The sequence below is a fragment of the Danio rerio genome, chromosome 7 (genome assembly GCF_052040795.2).
Source record: "Danio rerio strain M-AB ecotype USA chromosome 7, GRCz13ab, whole genome shotgun sequence".
In the NCBI taxonomy this organism is placed as follows: Eukaryota; Metazoa; Chordata; class Actinopteri; order Cypriniformes; family Danionidae; genus Danio; species Danio rerio.
In genome coordinates, this window is record NC_141027.1 from 72,174,420 (window position 1) to 72,191,038 (window position 16,619).

Below are 16,619 nucleotides of genomic sequence, written 5' to 3' on the forward strand. Positions count from 1 at the left end.
GTGTTTTTTTTTGTCGACAACACGAACGTTGTCAACATAACTCACTGGAAATCCAAAATGCTTACACACCGGCGACTTCATTGAAAGAGGAGAGGGTTTAAGTTCTGTCGACGGGTCTCCTGCTTCTGCAGTTTAACAAGCACTTCAACTAGCCTGTTTTTTTCCCGCTTGGCAAGCCAAGCTGACGTGACATGGGGGCGTGGCAGCATCGACGATTCTATTTTTTGATTCGATAATCGAAATTGAGCATAAATTTCGATCGATTTCGATTAAAAATCGAAATCGTGACACCCCTACTAATTAGATTTGAAAGCATGGAATAATGAAGCTACAATTTCAGCTTTGCATCACAATAATATATGACTCTTTACAGCGTATTAAACGTTAAACAATTTTAAATTGTCATTTTCCACAACGCATTACTTAGTCAACAAAATGCAAACAAATAAGTCAGTGCAACAAATGATCTGTAAATATTTAATGATTACATATTGTTCACATTATAGCGTAATGACTGCAATACCTTTTGCATCTTAGCAAAGCGAATGGACCTCCAGATTGTGCTTAACTGCTCTAAATCTTCTGCAATAAACCCATCACCCACTCATATTTTAACAGTTTTGCTGTGACTTTGGCTTGAGTGTGAACAGTACAGTAATGCCACACTTCTCGCTCTGTTTCAGGTGGTAACAAACAGAGACACACAGGAGACCCTGCTGTGCATGGCCTGTGTGTTCGAAGTGTCAAACAGCGAACACGGAGCCCAGCATCACATCTACAGACTAGTGAAGGAATGAAGCAGCTCTTTCACACAGACTCTGGACCTCAGTACAGTGGCAGTGCCTCTAGCTCAACACTCACTCAAGATGATTTTACGTCACGTTTGGGTGATGCTTCTAATTATATATATATATATATATATAAATATATATTTTTTCTTTATTAATATGTGTTTGACGTTTAACTGCAGCTGTGAATCGCGGTACAGTTGTGTTTTGTTTTTAACGTGCGGGAAAGAATGTCTAAGAATGCAGAATCAACGTTCATTTGTAGACCTATAAAGCGACAGCATCATTCGACTTAAGGGCTGGGTTGAGTTTCACTGAATCAATCAAACGCCATCATTTCAGTTTTTTTTATTCTGAAAGGTACACAGATGCATACAAGTGCAGCCTTAAATGTGTGTGTGTGTCAGTGAGATGTTGATGTACAGTGGGAACGGAAAGTATTCAGACCCCCTTACAATTGTCACTCTTAATTATATTGCATCCATTTGCTAAAATCATTTAAGTTCATTTTTTTCCTCTATAATTTGCACACAGCAGCCCATATTGACAGAAAAAAACACAGAATAATTGACTCTTAAAGATTTATTAAAAAAGAAAACTGAAATATCACATGGTCCTACGTGTTCAGATCTTTCGCTCAGTATTTAGTAGAAGCACCCTTTTGATTTAATGCAGCCATGAGTCTTTTTGGGAAAGATGCAACAAGTTTTGCACATATGGATTTGGGGATCCTCTGCCATTCCTCCTTGCAGATCTTCTTCGGTTCTGTCAGGCTGGATGGCAAATATTGGTGGACAGCTGTTACGTAGCGAATTGCACCACGCTACGCACTTAAGGATAAGGATGACCGTCTATTAAAAGAGGTCACCCGGAGTCCCAGTTTCTGCTCCCCAAGCAAATACCCGTCAACCCTCTTGTTTTTCCCGGGATTCTCCCGTATTTTACAGTTCTATCCCGCTATCATCCAGTAAAGGTATTTTCCCATATTTCTCCAGTATTTTCAGTCTTTCAATGAAACGGTGGCAAGAAACATTTAAGAGCCGAGCCTCCCTATACGCAACCCATACCACCGAACCACCAGGGGCCGCCACTTGCTCTTCAATGTGAGTCTGTTCAGTGCTTTTGCTTCGTTTAGGCACAAAAACACTGAGAAATAAAAAAAAAAGGTGCGATTCCCTTTCTTTTTATTACAGGAGCCGTCACCCCTCCTATACAATCCTCAAAACAGTCATATAATGGTGCATGACTGTCAGCTGACAGGCTCTATAGTGATGAATAGACGCTGAATCCCAAACAGATTCTGTACACGCAATTTGAAGCGGAGCGACAGTCTGGCTTTTGGGTGCATGTATGACCAGACATATACACATAATTAATAATGATAATTATAATAATATCAAAACATGTCGATCTTGGTGTTTTTTTTGTTTGTTTTTTTTAAACACAACTAATTTTATCTTAAATGAGCGTAAAAAGTTAGGAAAGCAGTCGAATGCCTTCATTCTCTTATTATGGTGGGTATATCCCTTATTTTCACATGCCAATGTTGACAGGTATGCAAGCACGCACACACAGGCCAAGTTGTCAAAAAAGGGTAACAGATTTATTAAGCAAATATTTCCAGTATCAAAACAAGGGAACAAAAGGCCAAAACAACAAACAAAACAAGGTGAGCTACCTAATATGGGATTTCTTACCTAAACCGAAAATAAAGTTATGAAAATGAAACAAGCAGTTCTACCCTCCATCACTATTTATTAAACAGGAGAAAACGTGACAAAAGAAAAAGGCCTTCCCTTAGACCATTCAGCAGTAAATAAACATTCAGCCACAGCGAACGGAATACCGTCCTATTACCGTATTCAACACAGTATCTCACCGAATGACATTGGAAAAGGGTTGATGACAGGAAAGAAACGATCAGCCACCGCTAGTGCAAGTTACCATCCTATTTATTTAATAGAATATCTCACCAGATGTCTTTGGAAAAAGGTTTCAGACAGAAAGATATCACTGCCACCCAGAGAACTTAGAGTGATCTGCTCACACACACACACAACAGCGAGGGGAAACAGGAAGAGAACTCAATGAACATCGCCAATAACGTGCTTTTTTTTTAATTGGCGCTGCCCCTCTCACAGCTGCACCTGATCATTAGAGATTATGACATAATGGAGGATACAACACACAGGAACAATACACAACAGCATTGTTGAAATAAAGTTACACAATATGAAACAACAGGCCTTTTTAGGTCTCTCCAAAGATGCTCGATTGAGTTTAAGTCTGGGCTTTGGCTGGGCCATTCAAGAACAGTCTAGTGGGCTGTGGTAAAGCCAGTCTTTCATTATTTTAGCTGTGTGCATAGTCATTGAATTGTTGAAAGGTTTATCTGAGGTCCTGAACACTCTGGAGAAGGTTTTCGTCCAGGATATCCCTGTACTGGGCCGCATTCATCTTTCCCTCGATTCCAACCAGTTGTCATGTCCCTGCAGCTGAAAAACACCCCCACAGCATGATGCTGCATACTTTCCGTACCCACTGTATATACGATTTCACATATATACAGTGCTCAGCATAAAAAAGTATTCATTTTTGAGTGATTATATCTAATAAATTAAGGGTGGATTCAAACATTTTTATTGAATATTCATTAAAATATGAGTTTGGCCACCTTATAATCTTTTGGAATTGAAAGATAAGTCAAATTTAAACTAATTATTGCAAAAACTACACAATTTAAATTAATTTTATCTATATTTTATGTTGTGTTTCTATTTAGTTTTCCTGCTTGTTTAAGTTGTGTTTTTATTTTCACCCAACATATTAATTTCAGTGTACTAAATTTTGGACTCTGATCTTGTAAAGTATTTATTTTTGGTTGTTAGATACCACACAGGCTCTTTCTGAAAACGTAGCCCTATATACATTTCTGGAGATCATAAATTATGTAGCCAGAAGTACGTATGGCTGCATTTTGTTTTTAAACGAATGCTATTGGAAGGTATGATGCCATTCCTTTCCGCGCTTACCAGCTGACCACTTATCTCTGTATGGACCAGTTTCCTGCTGTTACCAGTTTGTCCAGTAGCTCGCCATGTACATCGGCGGGTCTGAGATGCAGTTTGAGTCTGACAAAGAACAGTTCCAGAAAGCAGGTGAAAGAAAAACAGAAGCCAAAAAAAATAATTAAAAAAAACAAGTAAATAACAGTGTGGGAATGTCGTAAAATCTGTTTTCTCGATTGGATTTAGGAAAGTGGGTGGGTGGGTCAGTCAGTTGAAAATCAGTCGATAGCAGCCTCCGGTGGATTTACGAAAGAACAGCTGGCGCAAAAGTCACTCGTGATCTCAAAAAGCGTACACAGCGGCCTCTGGTGGATTCGCGAAAACAAAAACTGCAAAAAAACGTAGCTCCTGGGACGTACTTGGCGCTCTCCAGAAATTTATATAGCGGTACGTTTTCAGAATGAGCCTGGGTTGTTTAGATTAGTTACAGTTTTGTCTTTGGTATTGACTAGTCTAATGTATATTCACAAATATATTATGGTAAAGCATCATATAAATACAATATTAATTTAAAAGGGATATCTGTGAGGGGTCTACTCATTTATGCTGAGCTCTGTATGTATTTTTATTCCCCCCAAAGAAAAAGTATTCGAGAAATGTCAATCTGTAACAGTGATCTGTTGAAAAGAAACTGTAGGTGTTTAAGAAAGAAAAAAGGAAGAGAGAGAAAAGATTCTTGTGGCCATCAGAAAACAAAACGTTTCTGCATTCCAAACATTCAGAGAAATCAGAAGCCCAGCCCTTGAAAATCACTTTGTACACACTACTCTTTTATTTTATTTCAATATTTCATTGAGGAATTACTGCACTGTGATATGAGAAGTTTCTACCAACCTGTGTCTGTTTTCACGTGTCACCACCTGCAATAAGAAAATACAGAGAATCAATTTCTTACTGCACATCTGAACGCCGACATGCTTGTGTAAAAGATAACTGTAGAAAAAAAAAAAAACGAGAAGCACTGCATTAACTACCAGGGGTGTTGATGGATAATCCGTCAGCTTGACCTGAGCACTTGGATCCACTCGTCGGACATGTTTTGCCGCTGGGGAAACTTCACAAAAGCCCATCCCCTGTACGTCACGGAGCTCTCCGTCATCTTCTGTAAGAATCAGTCGTGTCCCAGAGTCCTTTGCTGCCTTTTACATTTCCACACAGCCCATGTCTCTGTGGCCTAATCGATTTTTTCAAGCCTTAACAATGGTTGTGTGAACTCCAAAAAAAAGATGCCACTAAAGCTGTGAGCTCTTTCCTAAGCTGGAAGACTTTCTTGTTATTGTCACGTTGTAGGAATTGTACAGTACAAACCTGCCAAAGTGTAACAATATACAGCACAGTGCCTTAGTGTAGAAGTGAAGGCGAATGATGAGCGCAGTCGTTTTTTGGGGGGGATGTATCGCTAAATGGTGCAGTCACATTCATGAAATTTCAATATAAAAACAAAAAAAATAAGTGTTTGTGGTAAAAGAGTCTGTATATACTGTAGAATTCATAAACTAGTGTTAATAGGCAAAATGTGACCACATTATTCTTTTTTAAACACCTCACCTTGGACTGAATGCAATCGACTATCAAAGCTAAAGACTATCGAAAGAATATATAACTTAAAGGGGCTAAAAATTTTGATAGTAACTGCTTTTATTCTAGTTGAAATAAATGAAATAAGACTTTCTCCAGAAGACAAAATTTTATCAGACATACTGTGATAATTTCTTTGCTCTGTTTAACATCATTTGGAAATATTTAAAAAAGAAAAAAAATCAATTGCGGGGCTAATAATCCTGACTTTAACTGTATGTATGTATATATATATAACAGTTCTGTCTGGTTCTCGAATCTGATTGGCTGGTAGCCGTGATATATTTAAGTAATATCAGCACCCGTACAGCCTCTTTACCCTTTGTGTATTACTCCGCCCACATACAACCAGCAACCAGCACTACAGATCTAAAGTTTAAAAGATGCTTGCTCAGCTGTTTAACTGTCAGCTTATGATTTGAATCCAACGCGGAAGAAAGTAGTTCCTCGAACAAAAGGGTTTTTTGAGACTCTCCATGTTTGATTTTGTTTTTATATACACAATTATGCCGCGAACTGTTGTATAAACAATATCACACTCGTAGCAGTGTGATATGGGTGTATATCGGCACTGGTGGGGGCACTAAGGCACTCGGCCTGCGGCCTCGTGCCAACGCACGCCTCTCAACAGTGCCGATATACAGCCATATCGCACAGCTACTCGTGTGATATTGCTCATATACAGTATATATATATATATGTGTGTGTATATATATATATATATATATATATATATGTATATATATATACACACATATACACACACACACACACACACACACACACATAAATGTGAGCAAAATCGCATGAGTAGCACTGCGTTATGGCTGTATATCGGCACTGGTGGGAGGCGTACGTTGGCTCAGGGCCACAGACCAAGTGCCTTAGTAATGATATACAGCCACATCACAGTGCTACGAGTGTGATATTGCGTTTATATAAAGTTCGATGGCATGATCATGTATATAAAAAGAAAATCAAACACGGAGAGTCTCAAAAACCCTTCTGTAAGAGGCACTACTACATTCTTCCGCCGTTTATACAAATCTGCAGCTGACTTCAGAACAGCAGAAACCGTTATTACTTCACAAGCGTCGCTTTAGAACAAATATTTGAATGATTCTCTAGTGTAATATCTAAAATGATGACAAAACAGGTGATTTTACTCACATTTCAATGCTGAACGACATTAAACGGCATCAGTCTACAGAGATATCCCAGTAGTTCTGTTGAAATCGGGGGATCAAAATAATTTACCATGGCCTAAAACAGCATGCTGAACACTGCTGGCCGGTGTGGGGCAGCATAACCTTTTTTTTTAGCTCAAATTTCTGGCAAAAATCAGGCGATCATTTTTGGTGGTTGAAAATTTGGTGCATCCCATGTCTTCATTAGTGCTGTTGTTTAGTCTTTTTGTTTAGTGCTGACATCTTGTGGACAAACTAATTAGTGCAAAAACGATTCCAAGCACACGTGCAAGCTGCTCATACATCTTTTTTTTTTTTTTTTATTGTGCGGTGCACATAAAGTAAACGTGTTTTAGTAATTACAAATTACACATACAATGACACATTAAAAAGATAAATAATCGCCTAAATGTTTTCAGACACAGTTGTTTACAAGATTTCTCCACACTGACCAAACGAAAGCTGATTTATTCATCTCATCCATACTGGCAACATTTTTGCCATTAAAAAGATTTCGCTGCAATTTCGCGAATGTGACTGCACCTTAAAAACTGATGTGTCATCTTTATAAGAGCACTGGCCATTTGGCTGACCTTTTAACTCTCAGAGACATATTAAGACATACAGTATGTAAACTCTCCAATGCCTTTCATATCCGAAAAAGACCAAAAAGTTGAAGGAGGATCCTCCTGGAGCTCCTCGTTATGTCCTGCACTGTAGCATGAAAGTGCCTTTGGTTCCGATTTTTCCAGCTTAGAAAAGACTTATGATGATCAAAAACCAAAAAAAAAGAAAAAGTGGAAAAATATTCACCACATTGCCTTCATATAAATTTTATAGAAAAATCAACATGGGCTAGCGGAGTGGAAGATGTTCTGTAATAATTATTAATGACAAATTTATATCAGCATTTGGTGGATGTGGCAAACTGTCGTATAGATATATAAATAAATATATATATATATTTTGGTTCCGTTCTGTGAGAAACTTATCGTAGAGCTTTTCTAGTGCATAATCAAAGTGAAAAAAAACCTCATAGTCCATGGAAAATTTATTGAATGGTGTTTTGTTTTCTTGTTTTAAGCCATTTCAATGTCTTTTTTTAATTGTAAACACTATATTAAGTGACGTCAAGGTGTGTTTCTCCTCAGACCTTAAAGATATAAACCGATATACGTAAATCTTGACGAACTTCTCTTAACCATATCATCTTTCCACCGTTTAACTTATTCAGAAGAAAGTGAAAGACTTGAGTTCGATTTTACAGCTGTGTTTGTCGTACCGCTTAAAGTAAACTGTGGTTTTTTAAGTACGCTCGATATATATATACATATATCGAAACGGCAAACGATGTCGATTGTTTTGTGTTTGCCTTACCTTCACGTTTCATATAGAGATCTTCCTGTATTGTTCTTCATGGTTTTGTGACGACGTCAGTATATTCATTCGGAAACCCGCTCGGGTGGTGATACTGTTACTGCTGCGCTGCATCTGCTACGTCAGTTCCTCCTTTCTGAGAACTAATGCCTTTTAATATGATGAATGTTAAACGGATGTTGTTTTGCTAGTAATGGACACTAAGCACGGATTTGAGCAGAATCCCGATTACAGTATGTCAGCAGTTTAGCTTACGTTTTTTGGATCTATGTTTGTATTTTTGTCTATGTGTAGGTACTGGTACCTCCTGTTCGTTACCATTTAAGACGATGTTGGCTTTAAAGTGAACTTTTTTCTCTAGTTCTGATAGTTTCATGAAAAAAAAAAAAGATATTGGGTTTGTGTGCTGAGATTTCTTTTGTAAAAAGGTGCTTTGTATAAAATTATATATTCTAGCTCTTTCTTGGTACAAAGGTGTGATATCTTTTAATATCACTGATGATGGAAAGAAGAAATGAGAATGACAAAAAAATGAAGCAAGGCTGAGAGAGAAAAGTAAACAAACTATTATGTATGTGTGTGCGTGCGTTCTTTATCGCATATGGTCTTGTCTTTGCTCGGTAAGATTTTGATGCCTTCTTGATAAAGTGGTAGATATTTTGTAGCTTTCTAGATACTTTGTATGTATACATTATTGAATAAAATAAATAATTAAACACTGACTGTTTGGTCGTATGTGGAAATATCGTCTGTAAAGTCATACAATGTTGAGTAAATGGTGTTATTTTTGTAGTGAAATTTCTAACCCAAGCTCATTCTGGAAACGTAGCCCCGCGGACGTTTCTGGAGACCGCAATGTATGTGGCCGGAGGTACGTAAAGGCCGCGTTTAGTTTTTTTCGGGCAAACGCTGCGGGGCAGTGTGGCGCCGCTCCGCTCCTCCTCTTCGCGCTCGCCGGCCGACGGCTCGCCTCCGAGTGGAGGGCTTTCCCGATGCAACCAGTTTGTCCGCTTAGTTCACAGCGTTGCGTCGGTGGAGCGGAGGCCCCGGAGGAGGAGGAGCCGGCCGCGGGGACGACGACCGGGATCGAGTCCGGGAAACAGCGGTTCCAAAAATCGGGTAAGATGAAAAACAGAGTCTGAAAAATAAGGGCGAGAATGCAGGGGGATCCGAAAACGCGGTCGAAATCGAAGACGAGGGCTTTTGCTTATTTTTTTTTTTTCTGGACGGCTTTTGCAAACCGTCGCTTGGGTTTAGGGAAGGAGGAGGAGGAGGAAGAGGAGGGCGGCCAGGTCGGCCGATCCAGCGGCTTTTCGTGCGAGAATAGCGCGGGCGCGAACGGCGCACGCTCCCGAGTGGCGCCCAAAACGCGAAAAAGCACGCAAAGCGGCCTCTCGCGGATCCGCGAAAACAAAAAACGCTCGAATACGTACCTCCCGGGACGTATCTCGCGGCCCGCAGGGGCTACGTTTCCACAATGAGCCCGGGTTGGAATTTCTTATGCTGAGACTTTTATTTTAGCATGTTGATGTACTTCCAGAGCAGCAGAGTGGCTCAGGGGTTAGCGCTGAAAGCTACAGTCACAGCAAGAAAGTCGCTGGTTCTCGAGTTTACATGCTGTCCTCGTGTTGGGTTTCCCTTCGGGTGCTCTTGTTTTCCCCACAGTCCGAAGACATGTGCTATAGGTGAATTGAATAAACTAAATTGGCCGTAGTGTATGTGCGTGAATGAGTGTGTATGGGTGTTTCCCAGTACTAAGTTGCAGCTAGAAGAGCATCTGCTGTGTAAAACATATGCAGAATCGTTGGTGGTTTATTCCGCTGTGGCAACCCATGATAAATAAAGATACTAAGTCGAAGGAAAAGTGTGAATGAAGTGAATGAAGTACTTCCAATTTTACCAGAATATTGCAATAGTATCTGGATGCAGCCTTTATGATGCAAGCTGAAACTGCATCACTCAGCGATGCAACGTCAGACACAATGCACTCAAATGGAGCTAGTGACGTCACTGTGACGAGTAGGGTTAGGGGTGGGGTTAGGTGAGCCCATTAAAAGCATTGGATGCAGCCCAGATTGCACTGCACCAGGTCTGCAGCCAGACCCCTGTCCGATATTGAGTTGGGGTGGGGCTTTCTATTTGCGCATCATTCCCTCGTAGCAAACTAACTTCCCTTCATCTGATTGGCTAATGCTGTGTCCACACCAGACACGAAACGCGCAGATAAATTGTGCTATTCGCGTGTAAATAGCCGCGTGAACATTTGAGTTTACTCGCTTCATTCGCTCGTCGAATTCACTTCAGAACAGACGCGGATTTGCGTGATGGGCAGGGCTTCAGTCTGCCCGTTGACTCTAGCTTCGTTGCTAAATGGCTAACATGGATTTTATAAAGAAAATAACAGAAAACAGCGTCGATACGTTTAGGCCCGTGTCTGAGTCCACTAGATCCTTTCAGAGGTGCATCCAGCTCTGTGAGCTCATCAACTTAACCTGGATGATGGAGGCTTTCAGCGGTGCTTCTATCTGAGCTGAGTCCAGTTTGATGAACTGGTGTCGGCTGGAGGATTTCCCCCGGAGACACCAACAACAGGCACTACATCACAATCATGCCCCCACAAGAGCAAGCTCCTGATTGGTTAACGTGGTGGGAATGTCCGCTTAAGTTCAGATTTTTGAACTCAAGCGATTCGCACGAAACGCATGTCAAACGCGCAAAATGCTAAATTCGTGCTGCACTATTTGTGCATATTGTGCCCTTTGCGCCGTGCCATTCGCACATATTGCGTCGCAGGATGTCTGTTCACGCATTTGCATTGACTTAACATGTAAATCACTCGCGCTTGACGCTCCTTTCGCGTCTGGTGTGAACACAGCATAAAAGAGCCACTGTCAATCTCGACTAGTGGACCAATGATGATGCTGAAGCCCGCCCGTGATTTAAATAAAATCCTAATTGTATCTTTTGGAAGCACAAGCGCAGAATGTGGGAACAAGAGTAAAGGGGAAAAGACCGTAAGCACACTAAACATTCAAATATGTGCAGAAAAACTGATGAGCGCGTTTTCATTTTTGATTCACGCTCATTATCTTTTAGTACGCGTACTTGTAGTTTCATATTCTACATTTAGTTTTTGCTTTTACATGTTATAGTTTTATACGCAATGTCAATTTATTGATGTACACGCATTATTTTTCTATCCACGACCGCAATATTTTAGGCGGGAATTTGATCCCGCCACTCCAAAATGAATACATAATAATGTGCTCTAGGATAATAAACATTGAACAGTGATTTCACCCCAACTAAAGGTTGAAGGTTGTTAAAATTTTGTCTTGTATTTCAGTGGTCCTCAACCACCGGGCCGCAACCCAATATCGGTCCATGGAACAATTAGTACCGGGCTGCACAAGAAATCATTAATTATTTCCGTTTTATTTATTATCTAAGGCTGAACGATCTTTTATTTCGAAAAGTCTTTTATTTTGAAATATTACCGTATTCTCTCGGTTACATCTCGGTCACTTGAGCGCCCAAATTTTACCCACAAGCAGCAAAATGATTAATAAACAGACGTATTTGGAAAGTTTTCTTGCTAAGCGGAAAAGGCCTAGGGAAGGACCCGTGAACTGCCAAGGAATGGTTCCACAACCCAATTGTCAACAAGTCAAGTGAATCCAGCATGTCTGTGCAAGATCAACTGCTGAAGATCGCAAATGACAACGAATTTTTAGGGGCCGAATTTGCGCAAGTTCGTTATTTCCAATGAATGAATGCTGCGTGCACACCGCAAGTCACATGACAAGAACTCAGCGATCAGCTTCAGCTTGTATGGAATATACATATTTTAGTCGACTAATAATCTCAGACAAACACAGAACACACAAACATTCCAGTGCTTTGTAATGTTCTTCATAAATAAAACTTGTATCAGAGTGACAGCAATGTTTTGTCAGCTTGTCATCCTCTGAGAAAATGGTTGATTGTCGCCTAGCAACCTACAAACCAATGGTCTGCGGTAAAACTGTCAAGCGTTGACCTCTCCGCGGTGATAAAAAGGTTGGGGACCACTGTTGTAATCGACAAAAACAAACTTAAACAATAAGTGAGGTAAGTGTTCATTTAGGGTCACAGGGAATTCTCTTATTTGTCAAAGCATAGTGATTTTGGCTATCATTTTGTCTGGTGAGCGTCAAGGTTTTACTTTTACAATGGGTTTTGACATTAAACAGTGCATCCAATCACAGACATACCTGTTGATTTCATGATTACATTTACCAGTTATAAACCGGGTTGGGTGACTTTTTTACAATGTCAAATGTGTTCCCAAAAATGTAAAATGGTTCCCAGGACAATGTCTGAGAAATAAATGTATTTAATTACATTTAACTCTTATGGGCTGTTGGGGATACCGTTTCATCTCTGTGGTGATTTTGACCACAACTTTCTCTGTTTCAGCAAATGGAATGATTTTTGGTAATTTTTTGGGAAAATGCTTTGAAGTTTTTATTAAAAACTCAACAATACACTTAAGGCTTATTTACTACTCCTGACAAAAGTCTTGTCATTGCTCCTAGTTGTAAGAGTAACAAATAATATCTTGACTTTTAGTTGATCATTTGGAAAGTGTATAGAAAATAGAGCAGAAGACCTATTATAACCTGCATAGACCTAAGATTCTCACAGTCATCAGTCAAGTTTGGTGAAGGAAAATTCATGGTTTGGGATTAAATTCAGTATGAGGGTGTGCGAGAGATCTGCAGAGTGGATGGAAACATCACCAGCCTGAGGTATCAAGACATTTGTGCTACCCATTAGATTACAAACCACAGGAGACAGCAAATTCTCCAGCAGGATAGCGCTCCTCGTACTTCAGCCACCACATACAAAGCAATGAAGGTCAAGGTGCTCCAGGATTGGCCAGCCCAGTCACCAGACATGAACATTATTGAGAATGTCTGGGGTAAGATGAAGGAGGAGGCATTTAAGATGAATCCAAAGAATCTTGATGAACTCTGGGAGTCCTGCAAGAACGCTTTCTTTGGCATTCCAGATGACTTTATTGATAAGTGATTTGAGTCATTGCAGAGATGTATGGATGCAGTTGTCCAAGCTCATGGGAGTCAGACACAATATTCATTCTTGTTCCACTGCAGCATGACTTTATATTCTATACTGTACATTATTTCTGTTAAGTGACAAGACTTTTGTCTAAGCAAAGTCAGACCTTACTGTCCTAATTAATTAATTATAAATCAAGGCATGATCATATTTTATTTTGGTAAAATAAGCGAAATCTAGAGGCCTTTGCCTTTCATATAAGCCTCTTTTAATACCAAATGATCAACTAGAAGTCAAGATATTTATAATTGCTGTCTGAATTTTTTTTTCTTTTTTTCTCAAATGCCACATCCACTGAAAATCTGTCATTGTTTACTTAACCTTCACTACTCACAAACCTTACTGAGTTTCTTTTTCCTGTTGGGCACAAAAGATATTTTGAAAAATGTTTGTGCATTATGGCATTCTACAGCTAGACCATAAAAAGCAATTAGTTCATTTAAATTAAAAACCTTACAAAGTTTTAAAAGCAACAAATTGACAACTTTAAAAAGGGAGTAAATCCATTGCAACTTGGAATAGTTAAGTTGACTTAATTTGTAGTGCTGTCTCCTCACAGCAAGAAGGTCGCTGGCTCGCTGGTTTGAGCCTCGGCTCAGTTGGCGTTTCTGTGTGGAGTTTGCATGTTCTCCCTGCGTTCGCGTGGGTTTCCTCCGGGTTCTTTGGTTTCCCCACAGTCCAAAGACATGTGGTACAGGTGAATTGGGTTGGCTAAATTGTCCATAGTGTATGAGTGTGTGTATGGATGTTTCCCAGAGATGGGTTGCGGCTGGAAGGGCATCCGCTGTGTAAAAACGTGCTGGATAAGTTGGCGGTTCATTCCACTGTGGCGACTCCGGATTAATAAAGGGACTAAGCCGACAAGAAAATGAATGAATGAATGTATAATAATCCACATATTTTATTTAATTAATACCTTTAAGGCGATGGGTTTACTCATTTTTTAAAAGTAACATCAATGAATTACTCTTAAAGCAAAGGGTTTATCCACTTTTTTTAAGCAAAGCAAAAAACGACATCCTGTGTTCAACAGAAAACAACAAGAAGAAAAAAAAACTTCAAGAGTTTGAAACCTCACTTGGGGGTGAGTGAATAAGTATTTTCATTTTTCATCCGTTTGAATCAACAAACCGCATTATGATTTCTCCTATTTTTTTTTCTTGTGGATAAAAAAAAGGTCAAACTGCATGATGTTGACTAATTAATAACTGAATTCACATTATCCTGATCACCTTTGCAACAAGTTGCAAGTTTCAACCGTAACACAAGGGGGAGCCCTACAGCGTTCATTTTAATGCATAATTTAGTGCTTTAAACCATATGTTAAAAGTCTTGTGCATTCACGGCTGACTATTCAGAGCCAAACACCAGCCTCACAAATCTATAATGAAAACGCATTAAAAATCTGTTCTCAGAGAACAAAAAAGAGAGAAATAAAAAACTACATATAAAAAGACAAGCAACAGTATTAAATTAGGGATTTTACTGCTGTTGTGTCCACAACAGTGTGTTGTGCTATTATTTGGTAATAAGTTATAATTATGAAAGTTTTATTTCATCATATTACATTATTATTAGTTACTGAAGTCATTATTTATTGTTACTTTAAATTAGTATTTAGTGATATTTGATTTTTACAGTTGAAGTCAGAATTATTAGCCCTCCTGAATTATTATCCCCGTATATTTTGTGTCCCAATTTCTTTTTAACGTAGAGCAGATTTTTTCAACACATTTCTAAACATAATAGTTTCAATAATTCATCTCTAATAACTGATTTCTTTTATCTTTGCCATGATGACAGTAAATAATAGTTGACTAGATATTTTGCAAGACACTTCTATACAGCTTAAAGTGACATTTAAAGGCTTAACTGGGTTAATTAGGTTAACTAGTAGGCAGGTAAGGGTAATTGGGCAACTGATTGTATAACGATAGTTTGTACTGTAGACACTCGAAAAAAATTAAGCTTAAAGGCGCTAATAATATTGATCCTAAAATGAAGTTTTAAAAGTTAATAACAGCTTTTATACTAGCCGAAATAAAACAAATGACTTTCTCCAGAAGAAAAAAATATCAGACATACTGTGAAAATCTCCTTGCTCTGTTAAACATCATTTGGAAAATGTTTTAAAAAGAAAAAAAATTCAAAAAAAAAAGGGGGGGGGGGGGGGGGGGGGTTTGGGGCTAATAATTCTGACTTCAACTACAAATCTGAATTTATGTAAATATAAATCAAATAACTATAAATAGTAAACTATGAATACATAATGAATCAAATAACTTAATAACAAATAATAGCACAACAGAGTATTGTGGATATAACAGCAGTAAAATCCCTAATTTAACACTGTTTAATCTTGTCTTTTTTTATATGTAGTTTTATATGCACGCAAAAATGCTGGGTTGTTGTAAACCACATCAGATATGGACAAAACCAATGATAAATTATTTTTAACAGCATGTTTTTGCGTGTGTGTGTGTGTAATAATAATTACGGATAGACGTGTTTCCCCTCAATCATTTTTGGCATGTTTTGCCAATGGATTTCTCCGTAGTTATAGACAGCACACACTACCCGTACAGTAATAGCAAGGAGCACTAGGTGGCAGAACTGTGCATATAATATTTGTGACTATGGCATTCATGAGAATGAACAGCAGGGGTCGCTGCAGGACAGTTTTCAGAAAACGAACTCAAAATGCTTTTTTAAATTAAGCCCATTATTAAAATACATCTAATGGGATGATGAAGCTTAAAGGAAAACATGCCTTTATATTGAAACTGCTAATCGCAAAATCTTTTATTTTGAAATACTGGGTCATATTTTGCTTTAATTTGCCCTTTTTTATTGCAATAACAACAGACCATTACAACAAATAGAAATACAAAACTGATTGTATAGTACTAGCAATACCAATATAACCATTTTTGCAACAAGGGAAATGTAACAATTTTAAAATAAATATAATAAATGTAAAGCAAAAGAAAGAAAGAGAGAAAAAAGAAAAAAACAAATAAATGAGGGCACATGACGAATAAAACAAATTAATGCAGAATATTAAATAAAGCACAAGTTTTAATTGCTTTCTTGTTGTGAGGGTCTGAGATGCTTTTTAAATGCAGTTCCAATTCTCGTTTAAAAAACAAAACAATTGGCTTACATTTTGCAAATGTGTATATAAACTTTCCAATGAATAAAATGAGGTTTATGCAAAAAGTTGAGTTGAATATTTGTTTTTCTGTAATATAAAACCCTAAAACAACATGTCTATAGCTTAAAGAAAAATCACCACAAATTATTCGGACAATTAGAGAATTCACATCAGACCAGAACGATTTAACAAAAGACACTCCCAAAACAAGTAAGCAACAGATTCAGAAGAAGTCTAACAGAAAGAGCAAGAGACATCAAAGTTGAATTTTTGTAAATACTGTTTACCTGGATAAAATCTGTGAATAATATAAAAGAAATGTTTTTAATTTTATTTGTTAAAAACT

At 38.4% G+C, this 16,619-nt stretch overlaps 1 protein-coding gene across 1 annotated transcript in view; it reads left to right on the forward strand.

Annotated features, from left to right (window-relative positions):
- tead1b (TEA domain family member 1b) overlaps positions 1-8,720 on the forward strand; it is a 164,853-nt gene extending 156,133 nt beyond the window's left edge. The window contains exon 13 of the mRNA NM_001435835.2: positions 684-8,720. Within this exon, the coding sequence (NP_001422764.1) occupies positions 684-797 (114 nt within the window). The 3' untranslated portion in view covers positions 798-8,720. The remainder of the gene's footprint in view (positions 1-683) is intronic.
- The last annotated feature ends 7,899 nt before the right edge of the window (positions 8,721-16,619 follow it).